At 40.2% G+C, this 16,749-nt stretch overlaps 1 protein-coding gene across 1 annotated transcript; it reads right to left on the bottom strand.

Annotated features, from left to right (window-relative positions):
- Positions 1-302: 302 nt before the first annotated feature.
- On the bottom strand, positions 303-16,217 carry GPR26 (G protein-coupled receptor 26). Its single transcript, XM_067533434.1, has 3 exons — positions 15,550-16,217; positions 8,018-8,131; positions 303-534 (listed from the first exon to the last, which is right to left on the bottom strand). The coding sequence occupies exons 1-3, from the start codon at positions 16,215-16,217 to the stop codon at positions 303-305; spliced, it is 1,014 nt and encodes a 337-aa protein (XP_067389535.1).
- Positions 16,218-16,749: the final 532 nt, after the last annotated feature.

Below are 16,749 nucleotides of genomic sequence, written 5' to 3'. Positions count from 1 at the left end.
GATAAGGACAGGATTTTACCCTTTATGTCTTGCATTGAAGACAGTGGACTATTTGTGTTCAGAGAGTCTACAGGGTCAGATATCAATTACAACACTGTATGTCAAAGGAAGGACATGTGAAGTAGCCAGCTTCACTATGAAAGCTGGTACGTGGGCTGATGATGAGGTACAAGCTAGACTTTGAGCTTCAGTGAATAACTTTCTTAACCATTGTTAGTTATTGATAGCTACATGTTACTTTCTTTCCCCCCCACCCCCCCTTGTATTCTTCCATCTTTCATGGGGATTCTGTGCTGGCTTCCTCATTCGGTTGTCTGCAATATATTCCGATTGTGCGATTCACTTGTGAGAGCTGAGGAATTTATGGAGCTTCTTTTAAGAATCTTGTTTATTATGTCCTTCCATGTCTTCTTGTACTGATGTCGTAATAAAGAGTACACAAAAGGGTCTGAAACAGCTTTGCTGTAAGCCAAGCACTTGGAAATGACTCCCCAGTGAGAATTGATGGGGACTATGGATGATAATTCTACCAGTCTGCCAAGAAACAGGGGGGGAAAGTGTTACTAAGAGAGACATAACAACAGTACAGATGGAAACAGAGCAAAAGGCTAGTGGTACACCAGTTGGACTAGGGAGACGAATTTGCTCTGTATTGTTCACTTCTTACAATAAAACAGAAACAAGGGGCTACAATTTCAACATAACACATAGGTTCTACACACAGCTGCCTTTATTATAAATGGAAGTTATATGGGCACCTCCTTGTGCAGGTTATCAGGGGCCTATAACTGGATGCCCAGTTCTGTGCACAAGAAAACAAGAACATTACTTCATTTTGTGCTGATTCAAATACAGATACTTCATGTTGTGATATTTTGGGCAATGTTGAGAGGACTATATTAAATATTCTGCATGCTTTTCTCTTGCAATGTCTTTGAGAAGCACCGAAGGGCAGTTCTGCTCAATATGTGTCCAAAATTATTCAAAAAGAATTGATTTTCCTAGAACAGCATTTCAAAAGATGCATGTCCTGCTATCTGAGACTAAAATGCCCTGATCAACACTGGGAAATTAAATCTTTGCTGAAATCAGTTTTCAGCAACAGGCCCCCCTGAACACATATGAGATTGGGTTTATTGCTCGTGTTCCTCCAGGAAAAAAAAAATGATAGTACTGTTTCAGAGAGCGTGACTGAGGCTTAGTTTCTGAAGCAGTATTAAACGTAGCTTTATCTGACTCAGTCATCTTACAAATGTATATGTCTTCTCCCTTGATTTACTAATCTGTTGCCTAATTCCTCTCTCAAATATGCTTTTTGAAGAAGTATTAAGAAGGAGCATGTCCAGAGGTTAGAGCACTGGATTGGGACTAAGGAGAGCTGGGTTCTTTAACTGGCTTTGCTACTGACCTTGGGCAAGTCATTTCACCTCTCTGTGTTTCTCTTTCCCTTCCCAACCCGTGTTTGTCCTGCCTATTAGACTGTAAACTCTTTGGCACAGGAACTGTCTCTTACTATGCCCTGTCTACAGTATACAATCCACACTCCTGAGCGATATAATTATACCAACCTAACTCAGGGTGTAGACAGCACTAAGTTGATGGGAGGGCTTCTCCCGTTGACCTAGGTAATGCCTCTCGAGGAGGAGAAGTATCTACACTGATTGGAAAAGCTCTCCCGTCGGTGCGGGTACGCATCTTTACTTAGCACTACAAAGGTGCCACTGTAAGTGTAGAAAAGCCCATTGTGTTTGTACGGCACCTAGTTCAGAAGCTTAGAAATGTAGGGCTGGAAGGGACTTTGAGAGGTCCAAGTATACCAAACTATCCCTGATGTGTTTGTTCAACCTGGTCTTAAAAACCTCCAATAACAGGGATTCCACAATGTCTTTTGGCAGCATATTCCAGACCTTGACTACCCTTATAGTTAGAAAGTTTTTCCTAATATCTAATCTAAACCTCCCTTGTTACAGATTAGGCCCATTACTACTTCTCCTACCTTCAGTGGACAGGGAGAACAATTGATTGCTGTCCTCTTTATAACTGTTATCTGGTCCCCTCTTAGTTGTCTTTTCTCATTGCTAAACTTGTTTGAGTTTTTTAACCTTTACTCATAGGTGAGGTCTTCTAAACCTTTTTTCCATGTTTGTTGCTCTCCTCTGGTCTCCCTCCAGTTTATCCACACCTTTCCTAAAGTGCGGTACCCAGAATTAAACACAGTGCTCCAGCTGAGGCCTTACCAGTGCCAAGTAGAGCAGGGCAATTATCTCCTGTGTCTGACATATGACATTCCTGTTAATACTCCCGAGAATATTAGCCTTTTTTTGCAACTGCATCACATTGTTGACTCATATTCAATTTATGATCCACTATAACCCCTAGATCCTCTTCGGCAGTACTACTGCCTAGCCGGTTATCCCTCAATTTGTAGTTATGCATTTAACTTTTCTTTCCTAAGTGCAATACTTTGCATTTGTCTTTTTTGAATTTCATCTTATTGGTTTCAGATCAATTCTCCAATTTGTCGAGACCATTTTGAGGCTGTAATGGAGCCATGATCTCAGTTGGGGTTGCTAGACACTTCTGTAATATAAAAAATAAGAATAGACACAGTTCTGTGTGCTCTACTCTAATATTTAAATACCTTTTTGTATTAGTTGGGGGAGTTGTTTAGATGAATGGAAAAGTTTCCTAATGTGATCTTAGATATTGCAGAAACAGTGAAAGAAAGGGAATTAAGAGGTGACACAGCAGAAAGGTGGGTCCCAGGATAGAAATTCAAGTAATCTATAGCCTATCATCTGGAATTCAAGTGAAATGAATTTTCCCCAAATGAAACTTTATATTTGTGCTAGCTGTAGTCTCCAACATGCTAGTTTTCATTTTTTATTTTATTTGCTGTGAAAACCACCTTTGTTCTCATAGTTTCCAAATACATATCCTGATGATAAACCTCTCATAAGCCATAGAGGGGTTTTTCATTTTAAAATCAGTTGGCAAACATACTTTCAATGTCTGTCTGTCTGTGCATTGCACAGTGTAATTACTCGCACTCTGAGCTGTTACTGTCACCTGTTACCAATATCATTAATGTTTAGATGTATGTGAACTAAGACAATTAAGTGGAATTATTGCCCAAGGGCAGCGACTGAAGACAATGTTTGTCTATTGAGTTTAAACCAAAAAGTGCTGTACTCTAGATTAGTTTCCTTTTCAAATAGTTCAATACTAGTTGTGGCATAACTGTCAAGTTTCAAATTTTCTTTCCATCACATATAACTAGGATACCTTCATGTTGAAGATGCCCATTAACTAAAATTCTTTTTGGGTTCTCTAATCTTTACTTCCTATAGTCATTCTCAAATTGTTTGTTAACAGGCTATATACTACTCTCTCAGACAGAGGAGGTACTAAAATGTGGAGAAGAGATCATCTAGGAGAAGAATGAATAATTCAAACGCTAGTAACTCCAGAATACTTTACTGGGGTGAGCAGTTTCATATTCTGATAGAGTTTGATCGAACTTGATGAAATTCAGTGGATGCCTTCAATAACCCACATGTGAACTTTGTTTGAACCTGTGTCAATCAATTCCATGAATTATAATTAATCTTCTCTGGAAGCAATCAAGTAGACAGTTGGAGGAAGCAATCCAAGATTCACTGATTTTTTTCTTCAATGATTGAGGCCTATTAGAAAGCCTTCATTTTTATTAACAGAATTTTTAGGAGTTTATTAAATTGTTTATGTCCTTGAAACTTACAATTTCCATAACACATGGAACATTTTTTTTGGCAACTATATATATATATATTTCTATGCCTGTGGTTTTATTACCTATATAATAAAACCGCAGGCATAGAAATGCACACAGAGCCCAAAGCTAAATGTTGTGCAATGTACAGACAATTCCATGATGGATATTCAAGGCATATTGTATTTGTCATCATCTTTGAAAGAAGATTTTGTTTCCCAATGAGGGAAATTCTATGCATCCAGTTTCAATTTTCATGAGACACTACAGCCAAAAAGTGACATTTTTCAGTGAAGCGGCATTAATATTTTAGTGCCACCTGTAAATTACATTCCACAGCATCATCTACATAATTCCATTAGTTGGTCTCATAAGCCTTGATAATACTGTGTGATCTTCAAATGCTTTAATGCTTCAAAGCTGTATTCCTTGTAATATTTTGTTAATATTTCAGAATTTTATAATTATTCGAAAGCACACGGTGTCATGTAGATAATAAATCTTTTAACTTCACTTCCAGTACATAGCAGAGAATATTTAGTTTGAGGCTTAAGCCATTAATCTTTTAGTCAGGCACTATACAGTGAAACCCCTTTGTATTAAAGTCAAGTCAGTGCATGCCTCTGTGCCTAAACATTTGTCGTAGGGAAAGCTTTTACTGCAAACACACTAACGACGCTTAGACTGTGATGTAGTTCCAATACACCTATTTTTCGTTGCTGTAATTTGAGAACAGAGTTATGGGAAAAGCACAATATAGGCCCGATAGTCTCAAACATTTGATCATTAAGCAGTGAGACAAAACAGACATTTTCTGGGCCTTAGATGATCTTATCAGAACAAATCCCTTCATTTTCCCGGAAATTTGGTTATTTCTAGTGTATTACACCAGTTCTGTCTGAATTCTTATTGTTTTAGTATGTGTCAAAGTGCTAAGAGCCAACTTCTGTCCTCAGATATTTGCACACAACTCCCATTGACATCAGAATTTGACCTTAATAGTTTATGATTAAATGTGTTTGCTGATGAGATCATTATTTTCGAGGATTTATCGGAGAATTTTGGTGCTATATGTTGATTTCTGTGTTAATTATTGCAAAGCAGTTCTGGGAACTCAGCTCTTCACCTTATTGTCTGGTGAAATGGGAGTCTGTTAGTATCATGCCCTCCTTTTGACTGAGCCCTGTTTTAATAGTCACTGCACTGGATACCATCCAAAAACATGAAAATGACTGCTTCTTCGTGATTGTGAGCTGTCTTATTAACAGTCAGTCTTGCTTCTTCAATGAATGTATGAGTAACCTGCCATGTTCTGCAAGGAATCAGAGTGACATGTGAATTGCTATATCCTGACCCGTGAACCCCAGACGCCTTTGTTTCTAGCCACTGTCATATCTTCACTTCACATCAACTAAGGCTTTCAACTAAGACCAGAAGGCCAGTTTTGAAAAAATTGATTATGAAAATCAAGAATTTATATGCGCAAACTGGCAAGCAGGAACCCATATAAATCCATCTTGAATACTGTGTGCAGTTCTGGTTGCTCCATCTCAAAAAAGATATACTGGAATTGGAAAAGGTACAGAAAAAGGCAACTAAAATGATTAGGAATATGGAACAGCTTCCATATGGGGAGAGATTAATAATACTGGGATTTTTCATCTTGGAAAAGAGATGACTAAGGAGGGATCTGTTAGAGATGTGTGTGGAGAAAGTAAATAAAGAAATGTTATTTAATCCTTCTCATAACACAAAAATGAGGAGTTAATAGGCATCAGGTTTAAAACAACCAAAAAGAAGTATTTCTTCATACAACACACAGTCAACCTGTGGAGTTCTTTGTCAGAAGTTGTTGTGAAGGCCAGGACTATAACAGGGTTCAAAAAACAGCTAGATAAGTTCATGGAGAATAGGATCATCAATGGCTATTAACCAGATGGACAGGGATGCAAAACCAACCCTCATGGGAATTCTGAACCTAAATGCTCATTTGCATAAGCATGATTTTACGTGCAAAGATCAGACAACCAGATTAGAAAAATGTGGCATTGTATGTTTGTCAAATGTCTCAGGATGACATAAGAGAATTTTTAACTTTTTTTTTTTAATTGGGGATTGGTTTGTTAGGGTTTGTGTGCTACTTTTTGCTGATATTAGGGGATAGTTCATTAATTTAGGGCCAGATTATGGGGACACAGTCAGCATTTGCTCATGTGAGCAATATTTTAAAATAATAAGAAGGCCCTAGAGTCTGCAATAAGTGCCAGAAAAATTGAAATAAAAATATTTTAATTTTCCTATTAAAAAACTACAGGGAGAAAATAAAGGGATGTTGAAGAATGTTACCTAACTAAATAACGATAGGTATATCTTGATATCTAAATACAGAGATATACCGAAAGGAAGAGAAGTATGAATTATCAGCATTATTAAAAATCAAAGTGTATTAGCATATAATATGGAAAGGTACATCTATCATATTATTACATTAGTAATTCTAGAAATAAGGACCAAAGTCCTTCAGAAACAAGGAATATTGTTACATGTCAGTCACTGGAGATAATGAGGTTTGTTATACATTAAAGGGGCTTATCCTTAATAAGCATTCAATAACTTGTGTCTACTGCAGAGCTAAAACACACAGTTGCCTCCAGTACTTGTTTGAATCAATGAAAGTACTGTTTTTAACCCCAGTTAGATGAGCTTTTCCCTGGCTAAACCAAAATTACTTTGAAATCACCTTATTCTAAACCCAGATCAATTATCATGCCTCATGATTTACCATTTTGTGGCCTCAGTTCAGCAAAGCATTAATCCAGAACCCACTTGCTTAAGTCCATCCCTACTCAGCATAGGTAAGCACATATTTAATTGAAGTATGTGCTTAAGTGTTTTGCTGAATTAGGGATGGATTGCTGAAAAAGAGTCTGACTGATTAACTCTCTCTTTCCCTGCATATCTTATAGTCACTCTTTGCTTAGAAAAATGACGAGGGGCTTGATCTTGAAAAGTGCTGAGCACTCTGTTCCCAATCCAGAAAAACAGTTTAGAAATCTGCTTAATTTTGAGCACATGACAGACCCACTGAGTTCAACAGTATTATTCACATGCTTAAAGTCAAGCATGTACCTAATGAGCTTGCTGGATCAAGGACAGAACACTCATAACTTTGCAAGATTCAGTCAGAAGGAGACGAACCTAAAAAATCACCATTTGTCCCTGAGTTCAAAGCATTAGTGTAAACAGAAGTTAGCCTCTTGAAATAAAATACTCTAGTTCTGACTTTATAAAACATGAGACTGAAGGCTAAATGACTGTAATCATTTAAAAAGTGTCAGGACCTCTTAGAATGTCTTGCCCAGAGGATCTTATTGCTGTTAAGCCAAATTTATCAATAAATACAGTCACATTCATTTACAAATAAACATCACAGATGAATGGTCTTTATTGACTTTCCAATAATTTAGTTTTGCTAGAACAGCATTAAGTGATATTCAAGAAAAGATTTCCTTCTCCAGTTCTAGCATCAGAATTTTTCTGGAGTCCTTTAATAATGAATGCAAGTTGTACATTCCTCCAATATATGTAACTTCAGAATGTTTATGTGGGCTACATGCTTTAACATTTTTTATCTCATAGGATTAATTTTGTGCTTCCTATAGGACCATTTTCAAAGATAAGTTAGCAGATGGAAAATAGCATCTGATCATAAATCACAAGAATTTTTATTTTAGCTTTGATATTCTGTTTATGACTAAGAAACCTATCCAGTCAGACAAAATTCCTATTTAAGTCAGTGGGCCAGGTTCTGATCTCAGTCTGATCTCATTTGACCAGATTCTCATAGCTTTATGCAGGCTGTGTAGTGCCTTACTCTGTAAGTATTCCCACTTAAATCAGTGGGACAATTTCTGAAGTGAATTATTACTCAATGTGAATAAGGACTGAAGGCCTATCTGGCCCATTGACTTCTGTGGAGTTACTTCTGATTTACTCTGATGTGTATAAGATCAAATTCCTGGCCTGTTAGGAAAGTCTGGCCCATTGTCTGACTGAAAAGTGGACAGAATCAGAACTATAAAATACGTACAATACCATTAATACAATAAATGAAATCTCCGTCACAACAGTGGAAATGTTTGACAACATTTTTTAAAAGAATAGGAGAATTGTGGATTAATTATGTTTTCTGATTCGTTGATCTGACAATGCCTTACTTTTCTGAGTTAGTACATATGGAATTTCAGTAGGTAGGCTTGAACTTACCTTGTAATTACATAAGGTGCAAAACAAAGTATAAAAGTACCAATAAAGGTACTGATTTTCTTTGTTGCTCGTTGCCTCCGTCTCTTTTGTTCTTCTAGACAACGCTCTCGAACACTGTGTAACATTTAACACAAACAATAACATGAATCACAATACCAAATAGCAGATTTTAATGGTTTTACTCCTGGAATGATTTATACAAGCCTTCCCAGAAAACATTCTAGTCATACAGGAAACTGTTATCTATTAATTCACTGTATACCTTAACTTTATTCCCCGCAAGCAATAATTACTAAGAAAAAATGTTATTTTCTTTTATATTGACATTGGGTCAAATTCAACCCTGGTGAAAGTATCTGTAACTCTCATTGGAATCAGTGGAAACTGCACCTGCTTACATCAGGCCTGAATCTGGACCTTTGTGTTCAAAGGAATTTGGAAAAAAGCAAAGTGAAACATATGGAACGGTAGTCTATAGAAAGAACATTTCAAACAGCGTATTATAGAGAAGGAGAAAAAAAGAGACCAGAACTTCTCAAAGTGATAACCAGTAAATATTTAGTATATTAATACCTTAGCTAAAAGCAATAAAAATGTAACTGGAAAAATAAAACATACTGTACTAGTCCTGTACAACATTAGAAAGATCATTCTATCACATAGCTATGAATTGTATGGCCATATGGTTCGTAACTACTTGTACATTTCTGTGCATACTATTAGAGAAAAGTTTATGTAGCTTTGCAAAACAGACAATTCAATATCGAGTCCAAATAGCTATAACATCCTGAATCCTAGACTGAAACCAGCATGTTTGTTTAAACAGACTGACTAGACAAGTAAAAAGAAATTAGCCATATATTTACTTCAATATAATATTTGACGTTTTAGCACACGAACTGCTCCTTTAAACTCACATTGGGCCAGAGATGGGGGTGTTTTTTGAAACTCTGATTCTATGAGCCACCTATGAGTTGCTAAGGAAATCGACTCAAATTGAAATTAATGCGAGTGAGGAGCCTCGGCACCTTTCTGAAGTGGGCCCTGAGTTTTTACTTGGGAAAACTCCCACTGAAATCAATGAATGGCAATTTCCCTAAGAAGGAGTGAATGTATTTAGGATCTAGTTGAGTCCCATTCTGCACATCTGTACATGGAAGTAACTCCATTGTGCTGGCTACTCATTCTGAGGGTAGCAGCATGGAGAGAAGAGTGCTTTCTCAGGGCTGTTACGTCTGCACTGTGCAAGTGGGTGGAAAGGGGCAGGGAATAGACTCTGTCTCCCTCAATGTACCAACTAGCATGACTACATATGCTATGGCAGGTATAGGGCTGGCAAAGGGTACATCCCTACTTGAGCAAGGGAAACCAGAAGGCAGACTGCGACTCAGAGTCAGTCTGCCCCCTGTGCTGTTTCTGGGGCAGCAGAATGGGAAGTTGTTTCATGCCCAGGATTTACGGCAGATCCTATCTGCGGACCTCACAATTTGGCCCAGAAGCAGTATTTATGCAATTGTTCTTTATCAATAATTTTATTGTAAATGGATTATTCGTTGTCAGGTTCCAAACATGTATACACTAACAGGCACAGGGCTTACTACCGTCTCATGATTCTGATATCACTTAAGTCTAACGTAACCACAAATGTTTTCATTATCATCTAAGTGTTTAATCCTTTTTTGAACCCTACTAAATTTTGTGCTCCATTGCTACCCCGGGGAAACAAATTCCAAGACTTGCCATGGGTTTTGTCAGAGAAAAAGGATTTCCTTTTGTCAGTTGGAAATATATTCTTACATTGCCAACTCCTTGGATATCTTCAAACAGTCACTGTTTTTAAAACAAACATGCTGAAAAAAGTTTCTTCCTCTCCTGAAATATGTGATCATCACCCCCATTCCTGAAAAAATACCCCTGCCCGGGATGGGCAGAATCATATCTCAATAGTGCCATGTGCAAATTCTGGTTGGGTTTTTTTTGGGGGGGTTTTTGTTGTTCTTTGTTTTTCGGGTTGTGGGGTTTTTTTTGTTTTGTTTTTGGTCTCTTCAAGACTAGAAGTGGAAGTCTTATTCCTTTGGGAAGGGTTCCACTGGAATCCAGGATTTGTTTTCACTCCTAAAAGGACTGAGAAATTGGATTTTAAATATGGGACATTTTTAGACATAGACTATCTATTTTAGGTTATTTGTAGAGCTTTTATTGCTTCCTCTTTGGCCTGTACAGCTGGACCTATAGCAACTCTACTACCTGGCTTTATAGGTGAAGGGATGTAATTAAAAAAAAAACAGTTCCCAATTAATTCTAGAATGGAAAGCTTCTGAGATCCTGGACCTTCAAATAACCACAATGAGATATACAAAAGCTAATTATTTTGGGGAGGGTGAAGGGGACTTTTTCTAAATTCTCTACCAGTCTACTGTGGTAAATAAGGTAACAGGGCCTTAAAGGAGTAGAAAGATGAAAATCAATACAAATAAAAATATAAAATAATTTTTAAAAAGGTGTGCCCTGAACAAACACATGATCATGTGAGGTGTTTTAGAGGTTTTCTAAGCATTCAATTAGGACGATATTCAAAGATTACTTGTTGCTTTACAACTCATGAATAATGTGGCCATCCTTTCCAGTATTATGCATCCTTGTGTGTGCATGTGTATGTTGGTACATAAGGTCACAATCCTGAATTATGAACCACAGGAGGAAGAGGAGTGTGCATACATGTTTCTCAATGCAGGATTGTGGCCTAAAAATATACCATCCAGAAAGCTAATGTTAAGGTTGAGGAATTGGGTACTGACAAATCAGAAAATGTTAAGTTAAGGAGAACCACTCCACTTGAACTTTGTATAAGAGATAATGTGATCAAAACTGGGATTTCATATAAACCTTATATGCAGGTCATATACTTTACTATATTGTACTGCTGTATGACAAAGATGGTGCAAGATTTGGGAAAAGGACTAAATGAAAAGGACCCCTTTATATGCTGTGGTTCACCATCATTTTCAGTGTAAAAATTTGACATTTATAGACCAGATTAAAGAGGCACAGAAGAAAATGAATATTTTTTTATGGAAAATGAGAGATTGAGAATCTGGGGTCAAGGAGGAAAAAAATGGGGGACAGACACTATTGGAAAAGTGTAGGTGGAAGGAGGGAGATTGGGAGCATGGAGGATGGAGAGTGGCTGAATCAAATGAAGATGGAGAGCTGTTGGGGTTTATGGTATTAAAAAAAAAAAAAAAGGTCTGTGTAATGATTATGCCCTGTAGTGTGCCTGCATTGGAGCTCATAATGTCTTTTTTTCACTAGTTTCACTAGTGCCTTGTAATGGTTTCTTGGGTACGTGGGATGTTTGAAATGACTGAATTTTCCAGACGTCTTGAGCAACAAGTGAATTATTCTGGTCTTACCAAACAATGAAATATAAAGACTAGATGACACCATGACATCTTTGTGTCTCCTATTTGATGTCTTTTAATAATTTCTAAGGAACTTTGATCTCTTCTTTTTTGAGTGGTGGGGGAGTTCTTTCTTTTCTTTCCTTCTCTGACTTTATTCCTTTTTGTTCTCTCATTCAATTGTCTTCTCAGCTCCAAGTACTTCTCACTTTTATATTCCTGCCATATTTTTCCATTCCCCCCACTTTCTGTATATTGTTTTTCTTCTCTTCCTCACTCTCTCTACATATCTGTTTCCCCTACATGTGGTGTTGTTATTAATAGAATTATTATTATTATTATTAATATTGAGCCTAAGACTCATAACCATGGATCCTTGCTGAAGTTTCTATGTGTTTCAGTAATAATAATTGGGCTATCTAGAGCATGAGATTAGCTGGAGATACTCAGTATATTCTTGACAAATTCAGAATAATATCATGGGGTGAAAAGAAGTAAATAGCTATGTGTGCTGTCATCTGATGATGTATCAGATATAATTGAAGACACCTGATTTCCAACTGTGGACCCAGAATCCTCTGTGAAAAAGTACAGTTAAAATGAGTTTGTTAAATATATGATGTATTTGTATTGTTTTATTCCAGAAAGCATATTTCTTACCTCTGAACCTTTTTTAAACTGTTAGAAAATAATTACCATCTATTTTTTTTAAATTACTACTGCATAAAATAGGTCAGAATATAATTGCTGTCTTCTGTATTTTGTTTTTCAGTTTTCTTAACCAACTAAATAGCACTATTTTGAGGAGCGTAAATAATAGTGTTGTCCCTCAAAAATTGCAGATTGCTTTAGATAACTATAAAGTAGTTGCAGTATTTAGAGTATTCAAGATATTTCCCATGATAAATATCAGAAAGCACAAGGGAATACAGCTGATTCTAAGGTAACCCTATCCAATTATCTTGCTAGAACTGGCAGACCTGGGGGGATTTGGAATTCTAAATCCCATAGACTCCTTTGAAAATCCCAACCTAATTTCTTAGGCCTTGATCCACAAGATAGACAATTTATGTATTCAAAGTTATTCATCTTCTGAAGAGATTTGCTGGATTAGGCCTTTGTAGACATATACAGTGATAAGAGGTTCTCTGGCCTTTTTGTAGGCTTCACGTAACAGGACTGTTCCAATGTATAACTGACTCATATATAGTAATTCCATCCATTTGTTATAGCAAGACTGGACAGCACAGCTACAGATCAAAGTCAGGCACTGTTTCTGTTATTTGCAACAGGATTTAAAACTCATTTTACTGTGTAGAGAGCAGGAATTTGATATAATGGATGGATTATAAGGATCACTAATGGACATGATGTGCTCCATGTTATTCCGTCAGTTTGCAAGATAAGGTGTGTAACATTTAAAACCACTTTGGTAACTGGAAACCATTGTTTCAATGTTTTAGTGCAGAAACATCCTCAAGTTAACCTAGGCTAGAGAAATCAAGATAACTTGTATTAGCAATGAGAGAACTTTTCACAAGCCAGAAATTTTTTGCTTCCTTTGGACACTTGTTTTAATCATCTTCTAAATACTGTAGATACTATTTTAGGATTCAGTACTGCCAAAAAAGTCAAGCAAGGTGATGACTATTTTAATAGGTACCAATGTAATCTACAGCATTGCTCATAGAAGTAACCATTGCATTTGATAGCGTTTGCAAGAAATAATACTAAGAACTATTTGGCTAGGTTTTCTCAGGCAAATGGCACATATGGTAGGGGAACCCTTATTCATATTATCTTTATGGAGCCATGGATAAGAGAGTGATTTATGTTTGTGAGGCTCATTAATGCCAGCAAGAGATACTCCCTTATCTACTCCCTGTCCTTAGTTGAAAATAACTCAACATTGTTACTTAACTGGAAAAAGAAAAGATTTTCTGAGCTAAGGTTTCCATTCCTTTCTCGTCTCAGTCAACCACAACTAAAGCAGGCTTTATAGATGGGTGAAAGCCTACCCCTTCCTCCCTTTGGTATTTGGGAACCCAAGGCTTAGCGATACCAGAAATATGACTCATGGTTTTGCTCCCATAAAGGGAGGATCTTCACCAGTGGGAAGAGGCTGTCTTGCTCTTCTGGAGCTCAGCTGCTAGCTAGCTGCACGCTGAATTTCCTCCCTGCAGGGGGAGCCCCTATGTTTGCCTGGCAGGGACAGAGGGTAAGGTTGATCAATAGCAAGGAATTTCACTGAGGATGACTGTAATGGAATGTCTGCTGAACATGCACCCTTCCTCCATCCCACCCAGAGCTCCCCATCTAGACCTCCTCACCCCCAGCCAGATCTTCTCCCCTCCAGCCCATTCCCAAACAGACCTGACTCACCCCAACCACAGCCAGAAAGATCTCTTCCCTTCCACCCCACTCCCAGCCAGAGCTCCTCCCCTTCACCACATCCAGATACACCTTCCCAGACAGTTCTCTTTTCTTATACCCCTCCCCTCTTGTCCACCTCCTGCCAGAGACTCCCAGTCAGACCTCCTTCCCTCAGCCCACCTCCAGTCAGACCATTTTCTTTCTTTCCCCAGCCAAAAGTACCTCTAGATAGACCTGTTCCCCTTCAATCACTTACTCCAGGAAGCCAGACACACTCACTGCTAGATCCCCAGAGCCAGACCAATTCCTCTATGTCCCTCAGGCCCAACCAACCAGCCCCTTTCCTCCCTCTTGTTCCTCTTTCCAGAACCCGCCCCTCTATCCAATCACACTCTGCGTAGCTACCCCAGCCAACCTGACCTTCTCCCCTCCAGCCTCAAGTAGCCAGGCCCCTTACATCCTAAACCAGGACACTGCCAGCCAGACCTGTTCCATTCCACCTTTACCCAGCAGCCTCATCTCTCCAGACAGACAGACTTGAATACCGGTCCCCCCAGGGAGATCATTCAAGCTAGACTTGCTCTCTTCCATCTCTCCAACCAGCCAGGCCCAAACCCATCCAGCTCCAGCCAGACCTGGACCCCTCCAGAGTTTGGTCCTCTCTTCCCCATCCCGTCTGTCTCTTCCAGCTAGACCTATTCTCCTCCTCTCTCCTCCAAAACCTCCCTCTCTCTGCTAGCCCCACAGTCAGGCGACCTCCCCTCCACTCCCTGCCCCTCAGCCAGAGACACTCACCCAGCCAGTCATTTCCTTCCTGACTAGACTCCCCTTCCTCCATCCCCACAACCACATCCTCTCTCTTCCTTACTGACCCAGAAAGAACCTCCCAGCAAAACCTGCTTCCCTCCAGACCTAGCCAGTCAAACCTCTTTACTCAGCCAGACCCCCCCCCTTGCACTCCCTCACGACCGCCCCCCCCCCCACTACTGCTTCCTCACAGGGTGTACCTGCCCTCATCTGAACCTCTCCCCCCATGCTCCTCTCAGAATCATTATCCCCCGGTATTCCAGGGTCCCATCCCTAGGCAGGCTGGGCTGCTTTAAGCGCTTGTCAGATTAAGGCTGATCCTGAATGCTGTCTCGTGTGCATTTACATCTCGGCATCCACGGGGTGTATTTTGTGAGCATTGCTGCCCTAGCATCCTGCCTCCGCGAAGGATAAAGTTACCGAATCCACGCTGACAATGACAGGCTACGCTGCACTCAGCGCAGCTCTTTCCCCCTGCACATGCTTTAACGCGAAAGGACCCGCTGAATTTCAGTTCAGTCCATCTCCAGTCACCCCCAGCCAGGCGCATGTTAGATTGTCCTTAGCAAAACACAGGCGCGGGCTCCGTTTTCGGAGACAAAGGGCACGATTCAAATCAGTGTTTCCAGTGGAAGTGCAGTCCTAGTCAAAGCTCGCTGCATCCCAAGGCAACTCCCCGGACATCACAAACAAGGGTTGTTAAAGGGACCCTGTTTGCCATCATCCCATCTCGGGATTTGCTGGCAGTGAATTTAGTAGCAAATGCGAGTGCACCTGAAATAAGCATGAACAGACCAGGGCTCTAGGTTAAGTATCCTCCCTCAGACCCGCCTTGCCTTGCTTGTGATACGGATTGGATCCCATTGCCGATGCTGAACCCAGTCTTGCACCTGATCTGGCTTCCTTGGGCGCGGGACCCCTCGTTCTCTGAGCACACAGACAGCTCCTTACCTGGGATGGATGTCCACAAGCAGCACCAGTGTCTGCATAGTGATCACGTCAATCCTTTTACAGTGAAACCGTGCCACCTTCAGCACTTTTAGATAGGTGAAACACAACACTATGAGGGAGAGGAGGAAGCTGAGAGTGTGAAAGACCCCTGTGAAAATCACAAACTGTGTCCTCTCCTCTGATCTCTTGTTGTACAGGGTGCAGGAGGCATACAGGGGATGGAAACCCAGCCAGGAGAGAGAAGCTGCCACTATAGGGAAGGACACAGAGTGTAGCCACGTGTAGCTTAGAATCAGAGCAGCATCTTTGTAACGCATTTTGGAATGATAGTTTAGAGGGAAGACCACAGCTATCCATCTGTCTATGCTCAACGCTGCCATGCTCAGCATGGAGTTAGTGGTTAAGAAAGTCTCCAAGAATCCCACGATGCGGCAAAAGTGATCTCCTCCGGGTTGGTTCTGGTAAATTATCCCAGCCAGGGTCAGGGGCATGTTCAAGACAGTCACCAACAAGTTGCAGAATGTCAGGTTGAGGATAAACAATCCAGGGACCTGCTTGCGGATGTCGGCGCTGTACAAGAAGCAGATCAGCACCAGCACATTGGACAGCAAGGACACGAGGATCAGGACCACAAGCAAGAAAGCCAGGATCACTTCCCAAATGTTCATGGTGCGTCCATTCACAGGAGGAACATTGCCCAAACTGCACCCAGCGGGCACCCAGAGAACATGGTGTGAGGCACTGTCACCTCCTCCTCCTCTTCCTCCCCAGCCTGCTCACACTCCTGCATGCCCTCAGTATTTTCAGAAGAACTGCAGTTCCTCTCGCCCCCCCCTCCCCCCACCCCCCTGCTGCTTCTTTCCACGTCAACGCTTTCGGAGACGTGCACAAAAGCCCTGGGAATGCCCATCAAACTGCGAGGAGGGCTTAAAAAACATCAGCAGGGCTGAGCCACTGTCTCCACGCGTTCCAGCCAAAAAGAGCAGGTTGTTCTGAGAAGCGGCTCTCCGGAGATCCCTAATTATCAGTCCGAATCTTCCCAGCCATTCACCGAGTGCATTTATACTCTCCCGCTCCCCCTCGCCCCTCCCTTTCAGGCTGAATCTCACCTGCTTTTATGGTCCCAGGTAAAACCCCGAATAATGGATAAGCATGCACACTGCTTGCCCCTTAGAAAGCTGCAAGAGTGACTAGACTGTC

The sequence above is a fragment of the Emydura macquarii genome, unplaced genomic scaffold (genome assembly GCF_026122565.2).
Source record: "Emydura macquarii macquarii isolate MOO-44397 ecotype Brisbane River unplaced genomic scaffold, CSIRO-AGI_Emac_v2 contig_3343, whole genome shotgun sequence".
NCBI classification, from domain to species: domain Eukaryota; kingdom Metazoa; phylum Chordata; order Testudines; family Chelidae; genus Emydura; species Emydura macquarii.
Note: the sequence above shows the minus strand (reverse complement) of the source record. Positions and strands in the feature narration are given on the sequence as shown.

Excerpts from the sequence above, each read along its gene's own strand:
- GPR26 (XM_067533434.1), bottom strand. The coding sequence starts at position 16,217 with ATGAACATTTGGGAAGTGATCCTGGCTTTCTTGCTTGTGGTCCTGATC. Across the intron at positions 8,132-15,549 it reads CTTGTGGACATCCATCCCAG|TGTTCGAGAGCGTTGTCTAG; the intron begins GTAAGGAGCTGT and ends AATGTTACACAG. Across the intron at positions 535-8,017 it reads GCACCTTATGTAATTACAAG|ACTGGTAGAATTATCATCCA; the intron begins GTAAGTTCAAGC and ends GTTTCTTGGCAG.